General features: G+C 36.7%; 1 protein-coding gene across 2 annotated transcripts in view; it reads left to right on the top strand.

Annotated features, from left to right (window-relative positions):
- LOC132282918 (putative 3,4-dihydroxy-2-butanone kinase) overlaps window positions 1–16,253 on the top strand; it is a 71,895-nt gene extending 55,642 nt beyond the window's left edge. For both annotated transcript variants that reach the window (XM_059784750.1, XM_059784748.1), the window contains 10 exons: window positions 4,120–4,250; window positions 4,319–4,411; window positions 4,638–4,702; window positions 12,221–12,364; window positions 12,449–12,492; window positions 13,763–13,846; window positions 13,952–14,025; window positions 14,108–14,220; window positions 14,299–14,394; window positions 15,792–16,253. In XM_059784750.1, coding sequence (XP_059640733.1) covers window positions 4,120–4,250; window positions 4,319–4,411; window positions 4,638–4,702; window positions 12,221–12,364; window positions 12,449–12,492; window positions 13,763–13,846; window positions 13,952–14,025; window positions 14,108–14,220; window positions 14,299–14,394; window positions 15,792–15,917 — 970 coding nt within the window. In that variant the 3' untranslated portion in view covers window positions 15,918–16,253. The remainder of the gene's footprint in view (window positions 1–4,119; window positions 4,251–4,318; window positions 4,412–4,637; window positions 4,703–12,220; window positions 12,365–12,448; window positions 12,493–13,762; window positions 13,847–13,951; window positions 14,026–14,107; window positions 14,221–14,298; window positions 14,395–15,791) is intronic.
- Window positions 16,254–17,069: the final 816 nt, after the last annotated feature.

The following is a 17,069-nucleotide window of genomic DNA, read 5'->3' as shown; positions in this document are numbered from 1 at the left end:
AGATAGTTTCTGAACAGCACAATCAGCAATTTTCATCTGCCTAGGAGCGATAGTCTCACTCTCCTTCATACCTTCCGCATTCAACCCAGAATCAATTCCATCATTCGTGACAATCAGCTCACTACTCTTCTCCAATTCCGGCCCAACACTGGCACTCCTCAACACACAAGAAGGGGTAGAAGAAGAGGATGGGACATTAAAATTCTGAGGATGTGAAACTGATGGCATACCTGGATCACTGGTAGAGGTCCACTTTTGCTTCTCTTTTCGAGACCATCTAACTCCTTGACGTTTTCTGTTGGGGTCCCGGGACAAAGACCTAACAGTTCTTCCTTTCGGCTGGAAAGTTTTAGAGAAAGATGACGATGAGAAGTCTGCACAACATTGAGAATGGCGAGAACCCAATTCGACAGGACCACCACCAGTCGCTATACCCGAAAATTTCAACCATTTTCTCTTTTCCTGAGAGTTCCAGAAAATTACAGATTTATCTTCAGGCCTCTGAAAGTGACTGACTCCTTTAGAGGTAAGTGAGCTGGGCTTGGGGTTGATAAAAGAAACTAGAACATTATTTCTGGGCTCCCTTAAGACCTTTCTCTCCAAATTAATCCCGTTTGGTCCATAACTTAAAGTGGACTTTGGGCCTCGATGACCAGCCTTCTGCAGCTCCTGTGGGCCGTGTTGAACAAGCAACCCAGATGACGATATAGGCCCGTAGCCCAATTCAGTTCCACGCCTAAGCCCATTAGAATTCATAGCAGTAAAGACTCCATTAAGAACACAATCTTTGCCACGTGGTTGGTATCCGTTAGCGCGGATATTACGAGGGAACATATGGCGATGACTAAGGACTTGATTGGCCCCTCGACGCGCTTCAGGCGCGTGCATAGGCAGACATCTCTCTCCTTCGACGCCATGGTAGATTTGTGCTTTCCGGCGATTTCCTCCATTTGCAACAGCCGGGATATGTGACTCCTCAACGCCATAGTAAGATTTCGGAAGGATACAAGGTGTTATTTCCTCGATTAAGTTGACCCTGTAAGCCACTCGTTGGTCCTCAACAAAAACGTACTCCGGCAACACTTTCCCGACAGATTCATAGAGAAGAATTCGCTGTCCACAAACCGAAACATCGGCCTCAACTCCTCAGAATCCACCACATAAATTCCCAATTGCTTCGAAAAGCTTGTTGCACCAGAGATGGAGGGGTAAACCAAACAGGATCACCCGACGTATGACTCGTTCTTTTACAGCAGAACAGCCGGCGGCGAAGTACCAAATATCGATGGATAATAAAGCATCACCCCATCTTTTCCTTCCTTCGTCCAACACCTTTAATGCCTCAGCCTCCGAAGGAAACCTGAACAAAAGTAGATCATCAGGTAAAGGAGATACTTTCACCCCACGTGAGACCTTCCAAGTTTTCGACGCCCATGCCTCAATCCCTTCAAGACACCCCACGTCTCTGTCAAAGCGACCAACAAGGCATGATCGCAATACAGATTCGCGCTCCTGAATGCTTTGATGATCAACCCGATAAACCAGATCATTGCCTATAGAGCAGCTTTTGATTTCCCCGTGAAGATTAAGACATGGTAGGGTCGCAACGCTAAGATAGGAACGATGCATGTCACGATTCCTTACCAGAGAACGAAGAACCAGTGACAGGCAAAAAACGGTTGTGCTGACATGGCAACTTATAAAAAAAAGTCTGAAATTATTGCTTTGTGTGTTGTTATTGACTTTTTATGAACTTGAAGTTCCATATTTTGACTGAGCATACCTTATTTTTCTCATTTACATTAGTATAATTATTTTGTCTATAGACTTTATTAATATCTTCTTTGACAATAAAAGTTCCTTTTTTGTCAATAGAAGAAGGCTGGTTATAAGCCTTGGTTTCATATTTGGAACCGGTTTCAGGGTCAACCTTTTTTAATATTAAGGCTTCAGTAGGTTGGGATGGACTGAGTGAATAATTTTTTTCTCTTTCGTAGTCCATACTTTCAAAAAATCATCCAGAATGTTTAAGTTCATTATGGAATGATTAGTGATACAAAACAAAGAAACAAAAGGTATAACCTCTTTGTTCTTAGTTAAATAATCATAAAATTGAGTTTTAAAAGGCTGTAATTGCTCTTTATTAAACTCATTAAAATACCAAGTTTTGAATTCTCGGTATTGGTCCTGCTGAAATTCAGCATTAATGGCTTTTCTATCAATTGTAAAATCCATTAAAACTAATATTCACCCATTTCTGAAGCGGAGGATCAAATTCCACACCAAATTCCCGAGGTACGGTGCTTCTCTTTGGCTGATATACACCATGTGGAATCTCCTGTGCAGATTGTTGAATTCCCTGCAATCTGACTTCTTCGGACACTCTTTCTTCTGGTTTAAGATCTTCAGTCCTAAAATCTGAAATAGAATGTCTAGAAGATGGAGGGAAAGAGATCTTATAAGGAGGATTAATTCCTCTAGATGGTGTATTTCTGAATAAATCTAGAGATCTTCTAAAATTTAGAAGAACATCACCATCCTGATCTTGGATTACACAGTCCAAATTCCTATTTACAATAGGCTTTGGAGGAACTGCATTCTGAATTTTCCAATGTTCAGGAAATGTTACTTCACTCCAAGGAATCAACCTCTGAGTAGCAATGTTTGAAGTAAACATATTAGTTTCCCATAACACTGTTTCTCCTGGTTGGCTTTTGTTTTTAGCCTTTGGACATAGGGTATTTAATACCTTATAATGAATGCGATAAATTACATTTATCACTTCAGATCCAGGTAAGAAATTATATCCATGAGTTTGAATACGAAGACTTGCTGCTTCATATATGTTCGTATCCATTAAGGATAGATTCAAACCAGGATATACATCAAAGTAAACCGGTCCATGACATAGACTGGTTTCTAAAACACCCATTAATGAAGGGAGATAATCCAAATACCTAGCATCTCTAAGTGTTGCTTGGATACAAGCATTCATGCCAAGTAATGTCATAGGTTTAAAAGCAATTTGTATTAAACCAATATGTATATACTTATAGTTCCTCATATATCTATGAAGATCCCGTGGAGACAATAACCTAATTATTATGTCCTTTTTACTCAGTTGCATTGTTTGTTCCATGGACTTTATTACCCATCGATCAACAATATTAAACATTCCAATCTTGTAAATGCTATTAGCCCTTATAGGAGGAATAGTCCATTTGTTCAATTTATTTTGAACATTTTCATATTCAATTAACTCTGAATTTTTAATTAATTCAGAATCCTGTAATTCCATGTGGCAAGAAGAAGGATTTAACATGAATGTTAAAATATTGTTAATGCTTAAGGACTAAATAGTATAATTATTAGACTATTATATAATGAATAGTGACTTATTATTCTGTCTTTGTTCTTCTTAGGAGTGACAATATTACTCATCTGTCAACGGTTTACTGGAATCATTGACCTATGGAGCAATTTAATGCAAAAGTTGGTCTTAATATTCCAATGCGACTTTTGGACGACCCATAATATCATCAGATTTAAACAGAATTTTAACAGAATAAGAATATCATTATTGTCTACATAATTACCATAATATTCATGCTACCAGAACCTAAAAGCATTAACAATATGTAAAAGATACCAAAACACTTGAATGCAAAAAATACTAAATAATACCAAAAGCATTAACAAAACACGTAAATGGATCTTAAAATACAACAACAAAGATAATGCAAAAGTTGATACCAAAAACACGTAAATGCAAAAAATACTAATAATAATAATTGGGCCAAAGTCCAAATGAATCTTGCTATGCTTGACTGACATGTAAAACTTAGCATACCTGGCTCTCTGAATGACATCCAATTAGATGCATACCAGTTGTACTGCTTGTTTGATCTGCATTTATATTTTTATTGAAAACTTTAGTACTCTAATCAGTTTGTGGAACTAAGCACACTTATTCTACGATAATCGTATTAAACTTCATAAGCAGTAGTTTTGTAACTACAGTCATTTCATATAATCTGTAACTTTATTTCCGAATAAATTGCTTGACTGTTTCTTTTTCGCGTCCTTTTTTTCTTTTTTTGTTTGTTCTTTTAATTGCAGATTAGGTGCTACCCCAATTATGGAGCTGATGATTGCTGCTGGAAAAGCAGTTTATAGATTGCAGCTGGAGCATGGACTCGCTGTTGATAGAGTCTATACAGGATCATTTATGACTTCTCTTGATATGTCAGGTTTGTTAAATTTGCAAGCGCTCTGTGTTTGTTGGACAAAATATGTTTCTCAGTTGTGTTTCTGGCAGGATTTTCAATTTCCGTCATGAAGGCGGAGCAAGAAATTTTACGATGGTTGGATGCTGCAACCAAGGCGCCATATTGGCCTGTTGGTGTTGATGGTTTGTGATTATATTGAATTATATTCCTGTTTTTTTGTTCTCTTCCTCTTTTCAGCCTTAATTTTACTTTTCAGAGGCAGTGGCTTTGTAAACAGATTACCAATATTGCTCTGGTTTACCGGCACCTGGATAATTTACATACTCCCCCCCCCCAACAAACCATCCCAATAAAATAAAATAAAATAAACATTTGAGCGCAGGCCTGAGAAATTATATTTTCTTGCAGGCAATCACCCACCTGCCAAGATACCTGTCCCAATTCCTCCATCTCGTTCAACAAAAAATGATGAGGTGTGCTTAATAATAATTTTGTTTTATTTTATGTTTAATTTCAGAGGAATTTTATCTTACAGTACTGTACTTTCTAAGACGCTATTTGATCACATTCAAACTTTTCAATATTTCTGGTATCTGTTGAATGTGAATTTGGTTCAACTGTTTGACATGCTTCAAACTTCAGTGGTAGGATGCTTTTGTAAAGGTATCATGTATGACATCCTTACTTGTTGCTGTTGGTGTCTCTAAAACAAAGTCAATAGACAAATATGATGATATCATAAAAATAAAAATAAAATAAAAAACTACCTGGTTTGAATTTCTAAATAAAGAAATTTAGCATAAATTAACCTCCATAGGGGTTCTAAGTTTATTTAATTTTTAATATTTTTCATCCGTACATACCTACCAACAAAAATTTCCCCCATATACTAATATTTATATTTGGCTTTTGAGCTTCAGAGAGAAACATAGTTATGTAGGAAAATAAGATTACATTCATTTTTAGCTAAGAAAACTTTATTCAGTCTTTTTACTTTCCCTTCATATGCTAATATTTCGTTTTTTACATCTTAAGCTTCATAAATCCTAAGTCATGCAGGAAAATAAGATACCTACATTAATTGTCAATTAAAAGCATGAATACAAATACCAGATACGGACAGGCATGCACAAGTTTAGTTGACATGGTGAATTTTAAAGAATTAGAAGACAGAGTCGCAGACATGGCAATGAAGCGACAATAAAATATACATTTTTATATATATAAAATCTGTATTATATGCAACAAATTGTACCTCATGACAAATAAATCTAATTTACATGATATCAATTACATAACAATAAATGTCAATCATTATCATAAGGACATGAGTACATAACATATACGTATTTGTGTGTGTTTGCATTTGTATAGTGGTATATACATATTTTACACACAATTTGATGACTCCTCTTGTACTCCTGTGTGGCTATGCACATTCCTTTGATAAAGTCTTTCTGTTGTGTTCTTTTTCCTTCAAAAGCATGGTCAAAGTTTTTATAAAATTCATAGAGACCTTTATAATGAAAATGTCTTGCAATTGTTATTTTTCTTATAAGTGAACTTTTATTAAATGGTGCTCAAAGATGAGCTCTAGAAACAAGTATACAAAAGAATACAACCCTATAATTTCATACTACTCAAAAAATTTACTAACTCCTCTGCAGATATACACACCCCCCTATAACTCAGAGAAGAAGAGAGCTCAGAATATGGTGTTTCAGCACCCAAATCGGAGCTTCCTTACCATCAAAAGACGAGCTACTGATACATAAAGGACCCACCCTCCACTCATCTTGAGCATGTCTCCCCAATAGGCATCCCTCCAAGACTCGAGAACCTCTATTGCACAACCTGATAACCTACTGCACCTCCAACACAGCAAAAACATACCTCAAACGTCCCTAGCAACTGGGCAATGCAATTTTTCCTCCCACCCTCTCCCTAGTCTTTCCAGTGTCTAGATTTTATTGGTCACATGTAAATGTGTCCGAAGAAATATAGACTGTGTCTGAAATTAATAGTCTTGTTCTTATATAATATACACATTCGAAACATGTCAGATACGAAGTGTGTTTTACACGTCTGACATAAACAACACTCCTTGAAAGCGTTATTGCTTCTTGGATTGATAGTGGGCAATGGTGGCGACTAGGCGAAATTATGGTTTTTGCTGTAACAAGTGTTTTCTGTTTGACAAGACAAAGATTTGATCAAAAAGGAGGGCCAACCCTACTCCCAACAGCCAGTGGAAGCGTCTATTTTCCATTCTTCATCTCCGCAGTGCGTTCCTTGGAGGAGACAATTCTCGTTTAGTAACCTCTCTAACTTTTCTGATTGTGCTAGGGATGAAGTAGCAGATTGTAGAAGAAGACATTGCTGATGAAGTGCAGTATTGGCAGAATTCTGGGGGGGCTATGTTTTGGGGAAACGTCTGTACTTTCTCTTCTTGAAAGCATTACTGCAACGGGTGTGGAAGCCAAAGGGTGACTTCAATGTCTTAACACTGAAGGATGGTTTTTTATCGTTTGATTTTCTTCAAAAGATGAAGTTGAAACTGTGCTACGGTAAATCCACACATCTGATGACAGGCCATTGATCTTAAAGTGTTGGAATCAGAATGTGAGTCTTGATAAGGAAAACCCAGGGAGGTAGAGGCTACTTCTAATCAATTGGAGAAGGAAAATGAGTGCGTAAGTGTCTACTTCTCCTTTGAGGACAGAAGTTGAAGTTCAGAAGAATTCTATGACAAAGAATTCCAGAAAAGGAAAAATAGTGGTGTAACCTAGGGCGACTAGAACTATGGCAGCTGGTGTAGTTCTTCCACACTCCTCTCAAGCTTAATGGTAAGCTATTGAAATGTTAGGGAGGGCCCCAATGCAGAAAGAGGTAAGGAGTTGGATTGATCCTACTAAATTAAACTTTGTTTGCCTTCTTGAAATTAGAGTTAAGGAGAATATGTTTCAATTAATTTCTAATAAATTGAAGCCTACATGTCAGTGGATAAATAATTACCAGGCTCGTCAGTCATCAGACTCATCACTTAGGAAGGATTTGGGTGGGTTGGAACCCAGCTGTTTTCCTTGTGGTTCCTTTGGATATTGCTGATCAATGCATGCTCCTTATGGTCATATCCGTATGCAGAAACTGTTTTAATCTCCCCTATCCATGCCTTGAATATATATATATATATTTCATAAAGGAGGTGATTCCATTGAAAGATATTGACCAATCAGTTCAATGGATAAAGGGAGGGCATTCCCTCCTTGTACATCAAAGCAAATAAAGCAAATAGAAAATGACCACTTCAATAAATTTGGAAGCTTATAAAAACTTGAAAACCAATAAGCCTTAGAGTAAGCACACAAATCATCAGTAAAAGAAATAGCAGCAATGTCCGTGATTTCAAAGACAATATCCCTAGCCACCTCTAATGGAGTCCTTTGGCAATCTTTATGTAATCTGATGTTCCTTTCAAGACAAGTAGCCCACACTGTAGTAGAAGAAAGCATAGAAAATCTGTTGGAAGAATAAGCCTTCTGAATACTCCACTGAATAAACTCATCAAATGTTTGACAGTTCATATTCCACCCGTAGCAAGAATCAAACCACTCCCAAATAGTTTTAGCAAACACGAATTCAAAGAGCAGGTGTTTGTTGCTATCATCATTTTGGAAGCAGTTAGGATATGCTGCTGCAATAGACCAGCCCCTCTTCTGAAGATTAACAAGAAGGGTGCTTAATATGCTGGACAATATAAGTAGTGAAATTAGTTCTAGGCCTGGCTCTGTTCCAGCATAATTCCATCCAAGGAATCCCATCATGATGAATTCTGCACGCATCCCAGGCCCTTTTAAAACCAAACTTACCATTAGTATCAACCCATTGACCCTCACTCCCAGTTCCACGAGTCCTATTCTCACCAGATTCACATGCACAATGTCATGATTTACTAGCAAAGCCAAATAAAGTAATCTCCCTCCCCAAGCTGCCCAAATCACTGTTATGACCACTGCTGCCACTATCCCCTCCCACCTCATGTTGATTAGTTCCCATCCACATGTTGTTGTCTCTAATGCCACTTTCCTGGGATCTTAAAATCCCTCTAGGGGTAATGGTTATCTCCACGTGATAATCTGAATCTTCCCTAGATCAACAAACTGATCATGCCCCTCCCCTCACCATATAACAAACACCCCCCCCCACCCCCGCCCCCCGCCCCCAAACACCCCCCACAAACAAAAACTCGTGGACACCAGTCCCACAACCACCATTGCCACACCTGTTGGTGGAAGGCCCGACACTACCACTGGCACCCTCTCCAACTTTTTATCTCTTTTTGCACCTTTTCCCAAAGTAGAGGCGAATCAAAGTGGTAATATTGAAGTTCATATTGACTTTGTGATTTGAGACAATTATCTATTTCGCGTGTCTAAGCTATGCGTTGGAATGACATGTAGGATGTAATGCGGGTCAATTTGATAGTGAAACGATAGTTGCATTAGTAGAGGCAAATCATGTGCGGTTCAAGCTCTCGGGATGTGTTTTGGTCTTTATCAATTGAATAACGAATATTAATCAAAATGTCTTCTCAGTGTGCCAAGCCCTATATATAAGCAATAAATAAAACCCTAAAATAAAAATATATGGAAATAGCAGAATAAAAATAAAAATATTGAACCTAGTTACATGAAATCCCAAATTTTATTATACTTTGCCCCTTCTCCAAAAGTAATGGTGAATTACGTGCAATTAAAGCTCTGAGGTCGTATGTTGGCCGCCTTCAAATAACGGTTCCACTTTAATTGGTGACAATGTTTATGATCTATGTTACTTGGACTCCAGTACTTGTATTGGGTGCAGCTACATGTCTGATTGTCAAACATCCCTAATCACGGATTTTAGAATACATTGACTCTGCTTGAAACGAGTCCAAAAATTGGAATTATGGGACATTTTGCATAATTAAAAACACATTGTGCTACATAAAAATGTTATATAACATACTATTATTTTTAAAAAATATTCAATAATAAGTTAACTTAAATGAAACTAAATGGAATATGGTCAAATGAAGAGATATTGCACCTGTGATGTTGTGGTCTGAATTTGGTGCTGGGTCAATTGAGCTTTGTGTGGGCCTAAGCCCACCAAAAATTTTGACCCCTTTTTTGCTTGCAGGTCGTGGACCCTATTTAGTACTCTCTTGTAGCCTGATATATAAGGGCACTTAAGTTTTGGAGTGGGATTATTAAGAGGTTTTCGTGGATGTAGGCTTTGCTGAACCACGCTAAATCTTTGTGTGTAGCGTATTTACTTTCTGTCGTGTTTCTTGGTTGTTTCTTGGGTTCGCAGCGTTTGTCGTAACAACACCTATCTCATTAGGGAAGTCTATTTGGCTATCAAATTTGAGTAATTTTTCTTCTTCCTTTGTCATTATGTGTGACGGGCATATATTTCATACCCATGTCCATTTGTTGTCATTAGTGGAATGAGAGTGTATAAAAAGCATTGTTTATGACATGTCACGTGTAGAAGTTGCTATTTCCCACCCTTCTTTCCTGCGAACTTCTCTTTTAATGGCATGTTACAGAATGTGTCTTAAAATATATACGACAAGAACATGACTCCCACCAAAAAACTGTTATTGGGAGCTGTTTTGTTTTAAATGTCTACCCCCATATTTTTCACAACTCAGCTTAACAAACAAGGCTTGTTACATGAATCCTTTTCCTTGTTAGCTCAATTAGGAGTCATTACATATTTTAAAGGCAATTTGTTCATTTAAAGTTGTAACCAAATTATAATGGATGAGAATGAACAGAAGAACCATTATTTTAGAGCTTCAAAACTAGAACATTTTGATTAGACATGGGCGTAATAGTTCTATGTCCATTGCTTTATAGACTGAAAAACCTTACACATTGTTTGCCCTACCAATCTAGGGTTTTGGAGTGGTCTCCAGGACAGGATTAACACTAGGCTTCTTAGACCATCTCCAATGCAAAATACCATTTTTGCATGCCAAATTTATATTTTGAGAGGAGGTATAGTGTCAAAATGCTATATATTAGTAATTCTGCTCCAATGGTGCATTTAATCCAAAATGCTATTTTTTAACACAACAACCATTATTTTTCATAGGGCTGCAAATGAGCCGAGTCGAGCCGAGCCGAGCCGAGCCGAGCTTTACCTTGCTCGGGCTCGGCTCACCAGTTTCAGGAGATTGCTCGGGCTCGGGCTCAGGCCTTGCCTTCAAACCAAAATTGAAAAAAAAAAAAAAAACGAAAAGCTTCAGATCTAATAATGTTTTGACAATGGATCGAAGAGCATCACCTTCTGATCTCCCCAACACTAAAATGGGATTCACACATCGGGATCCAAAGAGAGATTTGAGAGAGAGGTCTATTGGAAACCCTCACTGTAAGAGGGAGGAAGCCATGATGTATCGATGTTGAAAGGGATGGGATGTTGCAAGATTTGTTTAGGGTTTCATAGCAGATATTGCAGAGATTTGTGGGATACAGTGGCCGAGTGCTAGAGAGGAAGAAGAGAGGAGCGATGCTGTGAATTTTGTTACGGCTCCTGTAATGAATTAGGGCAGAAAATCCGTGATATAAAGAGAGAGAGAGATATACATATATACATATATAATGATGATAGGGTTAGGTTAAGTAGAGTTGGGCTTAAGGTGAAATAAAATTGGGGTTAAAGTTAAATGAAATTGGGCTTTATATGTATTTAGATTGGCCAGCTTTATATTAAATGGGTCACACAATTGTATATGAGTATAAAATAAAAATTAATCATTTTACTAAACGAGCTTGTTCACGAGTCTAAAAAATGCGCTCAAGCTCGGCTCGTTTACTTCACAAACAAGTCCGAATTGAGCTTTTAATGAGCTGAGCCCAAATTGTTCATGAACAGCTCGGTTCATTTGCAGCCCTAATTTTTCAACTACCATTCCCTACTTCAATTTTTAACAACCATTTTTTTTTTTTTTTTTTTTGAGTGTTTTTATTTTATTTAGCTTATTTGCCTTATTAAAAATAAATAAATAAAAACACTGACATATATATATATATATACACAAGCACAACAGACATATATATATATACACAACAGACATATATATACACATATATATATACACACAACAGGCATATACATATATACACACTCAACACTGACATATATTTATATATATATATATACACAAGCCCAACACCAAATTGGCAGCCCATGCGAGAGAGAAGAGAGAAGGAAGAGAGCAGTAGCAGATTTGGCAATAGCTATATGTTGTGTTATATTTTGGCACAACATTTGGCAAAGTTATATTTTGGCACCCATTTGGCATGCCATTGGAGAGCCCATTTTAAACCCACATGCTATATTTTGAAATAGCAACCCAAATAGCAGCCCATTGGAGTTGCTCTTAACTTTGCTGCCTTGGACTTGAATTTTTCACTTGACAGTTGCACAAAGTAAATCCCTCGTTGTGAAATAAGCAATTGTGTTTATACACATGCAAACACATTGAACAAAAAGTTCATGTGCTACAGAGTGCAGGTGAGTGCGGCAATTTTTGTTCGGATCTAGTATAATACCATTAAAATATCCAAAATTTGTGGCACTTCTCTTTCTTGATTGCAATATCTTTATTTGTAGCTTAGCTTTGAATATCATTCTCTTGAATGTCATGGACGGCATAGAATAAAGTTTTTTATGTATGGTTAATGGGAATAACAACTTGTTGCACTTTGTCTAAAACTTCTGGCTCCGGGAAAAAAAATACAGATTCTTTGTGAAATGTTCTCGAACATTGGAGCACAATGGCCCATGTGATGAGCTATGAACAGCTTTTATGAGGCAAATATTGCTTGTCTTCTTCATTAAAAGCTAATAAATCAACTGCTAAAAGATCATGTTATAATTTAGGGAAAAAAAAAAAAAAAAAACCAACCTTACCGCCTGTTTCTGCTTTTGTATAGTCATCAAGTCGACCACAACATCTAAGTCCACAAGGCCATATTCTTGAGGCAGCTATTGAAGCAGCAGCAACTGCAACTATCAATATCAAGGATAGTTTGAATGAATGGGATAGCAAAGTCGGTGATGGTGACTGTGGGTCAACGGTGAGTTGAGTAATTAGACTAAATTGTCATATGTGTACTGGTTGATGCACAGTTAGTCAGGTCTGATACTTTGTGTCTTTGCAGATGTTTAGAGGCGCAACAGCTATTCTTGAAGACATGAAAAAGCAGTAAGTTCTTTTTTCAGTTTTCTTTCTTTTTATGATTTTGTTGTACATTTTTCTCGTGAAGGAAACTAATTCATTTGGTCAAGGATATGAGCTTATAGCTAAAATCAAATACATCATTTGACAATTACTGTGTCCTTATGCAAGTGTTTTAATTATGTTATTCATATCTGCCACGATCGGTAAACAAATAGTTGAGAGAATTAATACATGTTAAAGGAGTACCATTGTAATTTTAGTAGTTTCGAGCAAGTATAAACAAAAGCTAACCAAATCAAGGGTTTACCTTTGTTTTCCATTTTTGCCACAGCTCTTAACTCTAAACTGTAGTCTTTGATATATTGCATTTAGAACATGGTATCAGGGCCCATCAAACAAGAGACTGTAGTTGGGTTAATTGGTTGTTATCCATCTACTTTTCTTTCTGCATTATCTTTTTCCCTTTTTCTGTTGGCTTCACTTCTGTCAAAGACTCAAAGAATAACAAGCAGTGCTTGATGCTGGGATTTTCACCGTAACCCAAGGGTTTGTAGGTCATTTGAATTCCACTACTGTATTTTGCATTTAGACTCTTTTCTCTTTCTTGATAGTCATTCAATGTATACATCTAAAATTCTTGACCTTTATTGCAATGTTAAGCTCTCTCGCGGAATGACCTTTACAATATTTTGCACATTAGTCAATAAACTATTCTAAACAGCTCAGAAAAAGAAATCATTGACTCATATTAAATCTAGATTTCAAATGTATATCTCTTTTTTTAAATAGATATCCGCTTTCATAAGATCAGAATGCACTGCAAAATCTGACGTAGTTTTCCAAGTGTCAAACCTCTCTCCGAATTTGTGTTCGCAACACTCCATTTCACACCCTATGTGGAAGTATCTGAGACACTTAGCTCACAAGCTATCACTTTATATTTGTTGCGCTGCTCCCAATTTTGTGAATATGAACTGTGGCATTTAAAACTGCAGTTACTGCACCGAGTGTAGCATATATGTCTTCCTTGCATCAACATTAAAATATCTTCTTGGCTGCATGATACTAAATGTATAATAACACTTATATGAATTCAAGTAGAAGGTTATGGCAATGTAAGCACTGTAATACACTAAAAGAATCCTTAAGACTGACATATGATTGTTGCGACTTTTCCTTTTTTTGTTTGACATATTGTTAGTTATTTTTCAAGAGCTTTGATGGATGTTTTGGAAGTGATCACAAATCAAGGTTTTGCATAACTCATCTTCATCACTTGTTTTCTGTTTTCCAGTTATCCTTTAAATGATGATGCAGAAACAGTGAATGAAATTGGATCTTCTATCCGAAGAGTTATGGGAGGAACAAGTGGCATCCTGTAACATATGTTCCCTACCTTCTAATTTTTGGGCTTTGTTTTTCATGCCTTTTATATTGTTTTTTCTTGTTTAGTCTTGATTCTTTGCATCTACCATTGAAACAGATACAATATATTCTTTAAAGCAGCATATGCACATTTGAAGGCAAACAACAACTCAGTTGTTACACCAGTGCAATGTGAGATGGTCTTAATCCAATAATTTTCAAACTTGCACACCCTTAATGACTTCTCATTTAATGACTCTTTTTTCGTTCTCAGGGGCTGATGCACTTGATGCTGCCATTGCTGCAGTCAGTAAATATGGAGGGGCTAGTGCAGGTTATCGCACATTGTTAGATGCCCTTATTCCAGCATCATCAGTTCTTAAAGAGGTCATTAGTGATGTCAGTGATCTTTTAACATTTTCAGTTGACTTGGCTGTGTACTAATATAGTAATTTTCACAAACAGAGGTTAAGAGCTGGTGATGATCCGGTCAATGCTTTTGTTCTCTCTTCTCAAGCAGCATTGGATGGTGCAGAGTCTACTAAACACATGCAGGCTCAGGTGACATTCTAGTTGATATTCAACCTATATTTTTCAGACAAAGAAGCAAAAGAACTCTTATGTGATAGTGCAAAGCATGATGTATACTGGAAATGATACGACGGGAGAAATTTTTTGCTGGCAAATTGCTTACTGAAAAGTGGACAATGCAGAAGCATTCTTTTGACAAAATTAGTGTGAAACTTTAGTAGAAAAACAGTGCAAGGATTTTGTTCTCCCATGAATCCCATCAGGTGTGAAATGAGTTGGTAACAATGTGTTTTAGTTTGTTAAAGAAATATAACTAGAAAGATACGGGGAATGGTAAATTTTTAAAAGTTACATGCATAATAACTTTTCTAATGCTAGGTGTCATTTAAGTTATAAATCTCATCTAAAGACAACAATTATTATGGGGTGTGAGTTTTTCAATTTTGATTACTTATATGGCTTTCACGCACTAGCACATGCAGTAAAATTTTTTGAGGCGTGGCAATTTTAAAATTTTAAAGAATTATACATAAAAAAATGAAATTATCTAAAAGTTGAGGGGGGCAATTTTAAAAATTTAAAGAATTATACATACAAAAATGTAATTTTTTAAAAGTTGAGGTGGGGCGCATGCCCCCCCGGGCCTTAACTACCTCCGTCTACGGTCACCCACCCTCCCATCACACCCATACTGAAACCGGATCATTCATGTGGAGTTATAGGAGTTTCCAAGCTATAAGGCAACAAAAATAACTTGGATGTTTGATATACTTGGACTAATGAATAGAGATATAAGAAACCAAGAGCAGCTTTTATTTTGCATCAAGGCCTCTCAATTTCTCTTATTTATTGATTTATTTTGGTTCTTTACTGTAAAGAATTCTGCAAGTGTTGTGTTTTTCGGCCTTATATGCATCAATCTAAGCTTTAAAAGGAAACAATTGGTGTGGAGTTCAAACTTTAATGCTGCTCGGAATGAGTTCAGGAACTCTAGGGCGTTCTCCGGTCCTTTCCTGCACCCCACGTGACTGGAATCAGCATAGGTTAATGATTTTTTTTTTTTCTTTCATTTTCTTATATATATGTGTGTGCGCCAATAATTCTTATCTAGGGTGATGTGATGTAGATTGTGTATGTTGCATCTTTTTGCTTGTATTTGGCTGACTATTTTCTTTTTATTTATTAGGGAAAAAAAAAGAAAAAGAAAGTCTTGCTAATTTGTCTAATTGTGTTTCCCCCCATAATGATATTAACATAATCAATAAGAAAAACAATTAAATAATAAGTATTCAGGATGACAATCTTGAACTGTTGATCACATTTGAATCTATATGTTGATGTGATTAGTCTTTTTCCTGAAAGTTGCTTTTCAAATATTTATGCACTTGTTTCCTTTTATATGAAGATCTAATGAGTTAGTTTTGTAGGCTGGCCGTTCAACATATGTGTCGGGAGAGATCCTTTTGTTGGTTCCAGACCCAGGTGCCATGGCTGCAGCTTCGTGGTATAGAGCAGCAGCCTTAGCAGTCCAGGACAAGTGCCGGGCCTCCTAAACATTTGGATCTAGCTATCTCCATGCTCCTTTTTGGCAGAATTAATGCAGTAAATTTTTGTTCACACTGAACACTCTTTAACATTGGCTTTCCGCTTATGCGATCTTCGTGTAAAGCTGAGAAAGAGAGATCAACCATACATGTTTTAAAGTGCCATGGTGAATCTAAGATCTGAAATTAACTAAATTATAAGTTAATTTCAAAATTTGAGCAACGAGCTGTAACTTTTACAATGTTGATTATTTCTAATTCTAACTATTATAAGCATAAATCAAAAACTTTAAACACATTAATGTGGAATCTGCTTTGGTGTTTAATACGGTTTGTTTGATGTCATTATTCTTCTCACTTTTTCCTTTTGCCATTTCTCATCTTCATTCGCAATGTCTTATACTGTTATATGGTTTCAATACAGGATTCTGGTATTCTGTCAGCATGTCAATACTCGGCTTTTCACTCTCGTTTTCAACGAGTTAGAACGAGAAGATATTGCAAGTGTTGTCACAATCACAAAACTGGCAATATCTTCTTGTTCGAACTTGTTGAAGCGAGAGAGTGAAAAGCCGAGTATTCATCCTTTATGGTCTTTTAGCTAATACTTGTTTTTCTTGAATTGTCAGCCCTTTTCTGGCAGGGCGGGGAGTTATCTTGAATTGTGTTGGTGGTGGTGGCCTTATCCATGTAGTATATATTGTGGTTTAGAGGTGGCAGTTACCTTACTGGGTTTGGTGTAATGATGTGTATGTAGGTTGTGACGGTGGTCGTCAGCCCCATTGTGTTGCGGTGTTATGATGGTATCATGGTAATGATTTTGGTTGTGAATGTTATTAGGTGGTATTGGGGTAGGTAAGGCAAAGGCCATGATATATATCTATATATCTATACACACACACACACACGTGTGTGTTGCCTTGTGATGTGGGGTTAGGGACATTTGTTGTTATCTGAGTAATTATTTTTATGTGAAGTGTTGAGATTAAGAAAAACGAACTTCACTTGGATGGAAGTATTTGAAAGTTGGGCTTCATATACGTATATGTCTTAAAAGTGTGCGTGTAAATTAGTTTGAAAGTGTTATTTTCGTGGATTTTGATTTAGTGATATTTATTTAATCTCGAATATTTGATAATTAATAATATAAACGACTCTGTG

The sequence above is a fragment of the Cornus florida genome, unplaced genomic scaffold, assembly GCF_030987335.1.
Source record: "Cornus florida cultivar Cherokee Brave unplaced genomic scaffold, ASM3098733v1 CherokeeBrave_3.0.0_Hap2_Chr11, whole genome shotgun sequence".
Taxonomy (NCBI): Eukaryota; Viridiplantae; Streptophyta; class Magnoliopsida; order Cornales; family Cornaceae; genus Cornus; species Cornus florida.
Note: the sequence above shows the minus strand (reverse complement) of the source record. Positions and strands in the feature narration are given on the sequence as shown.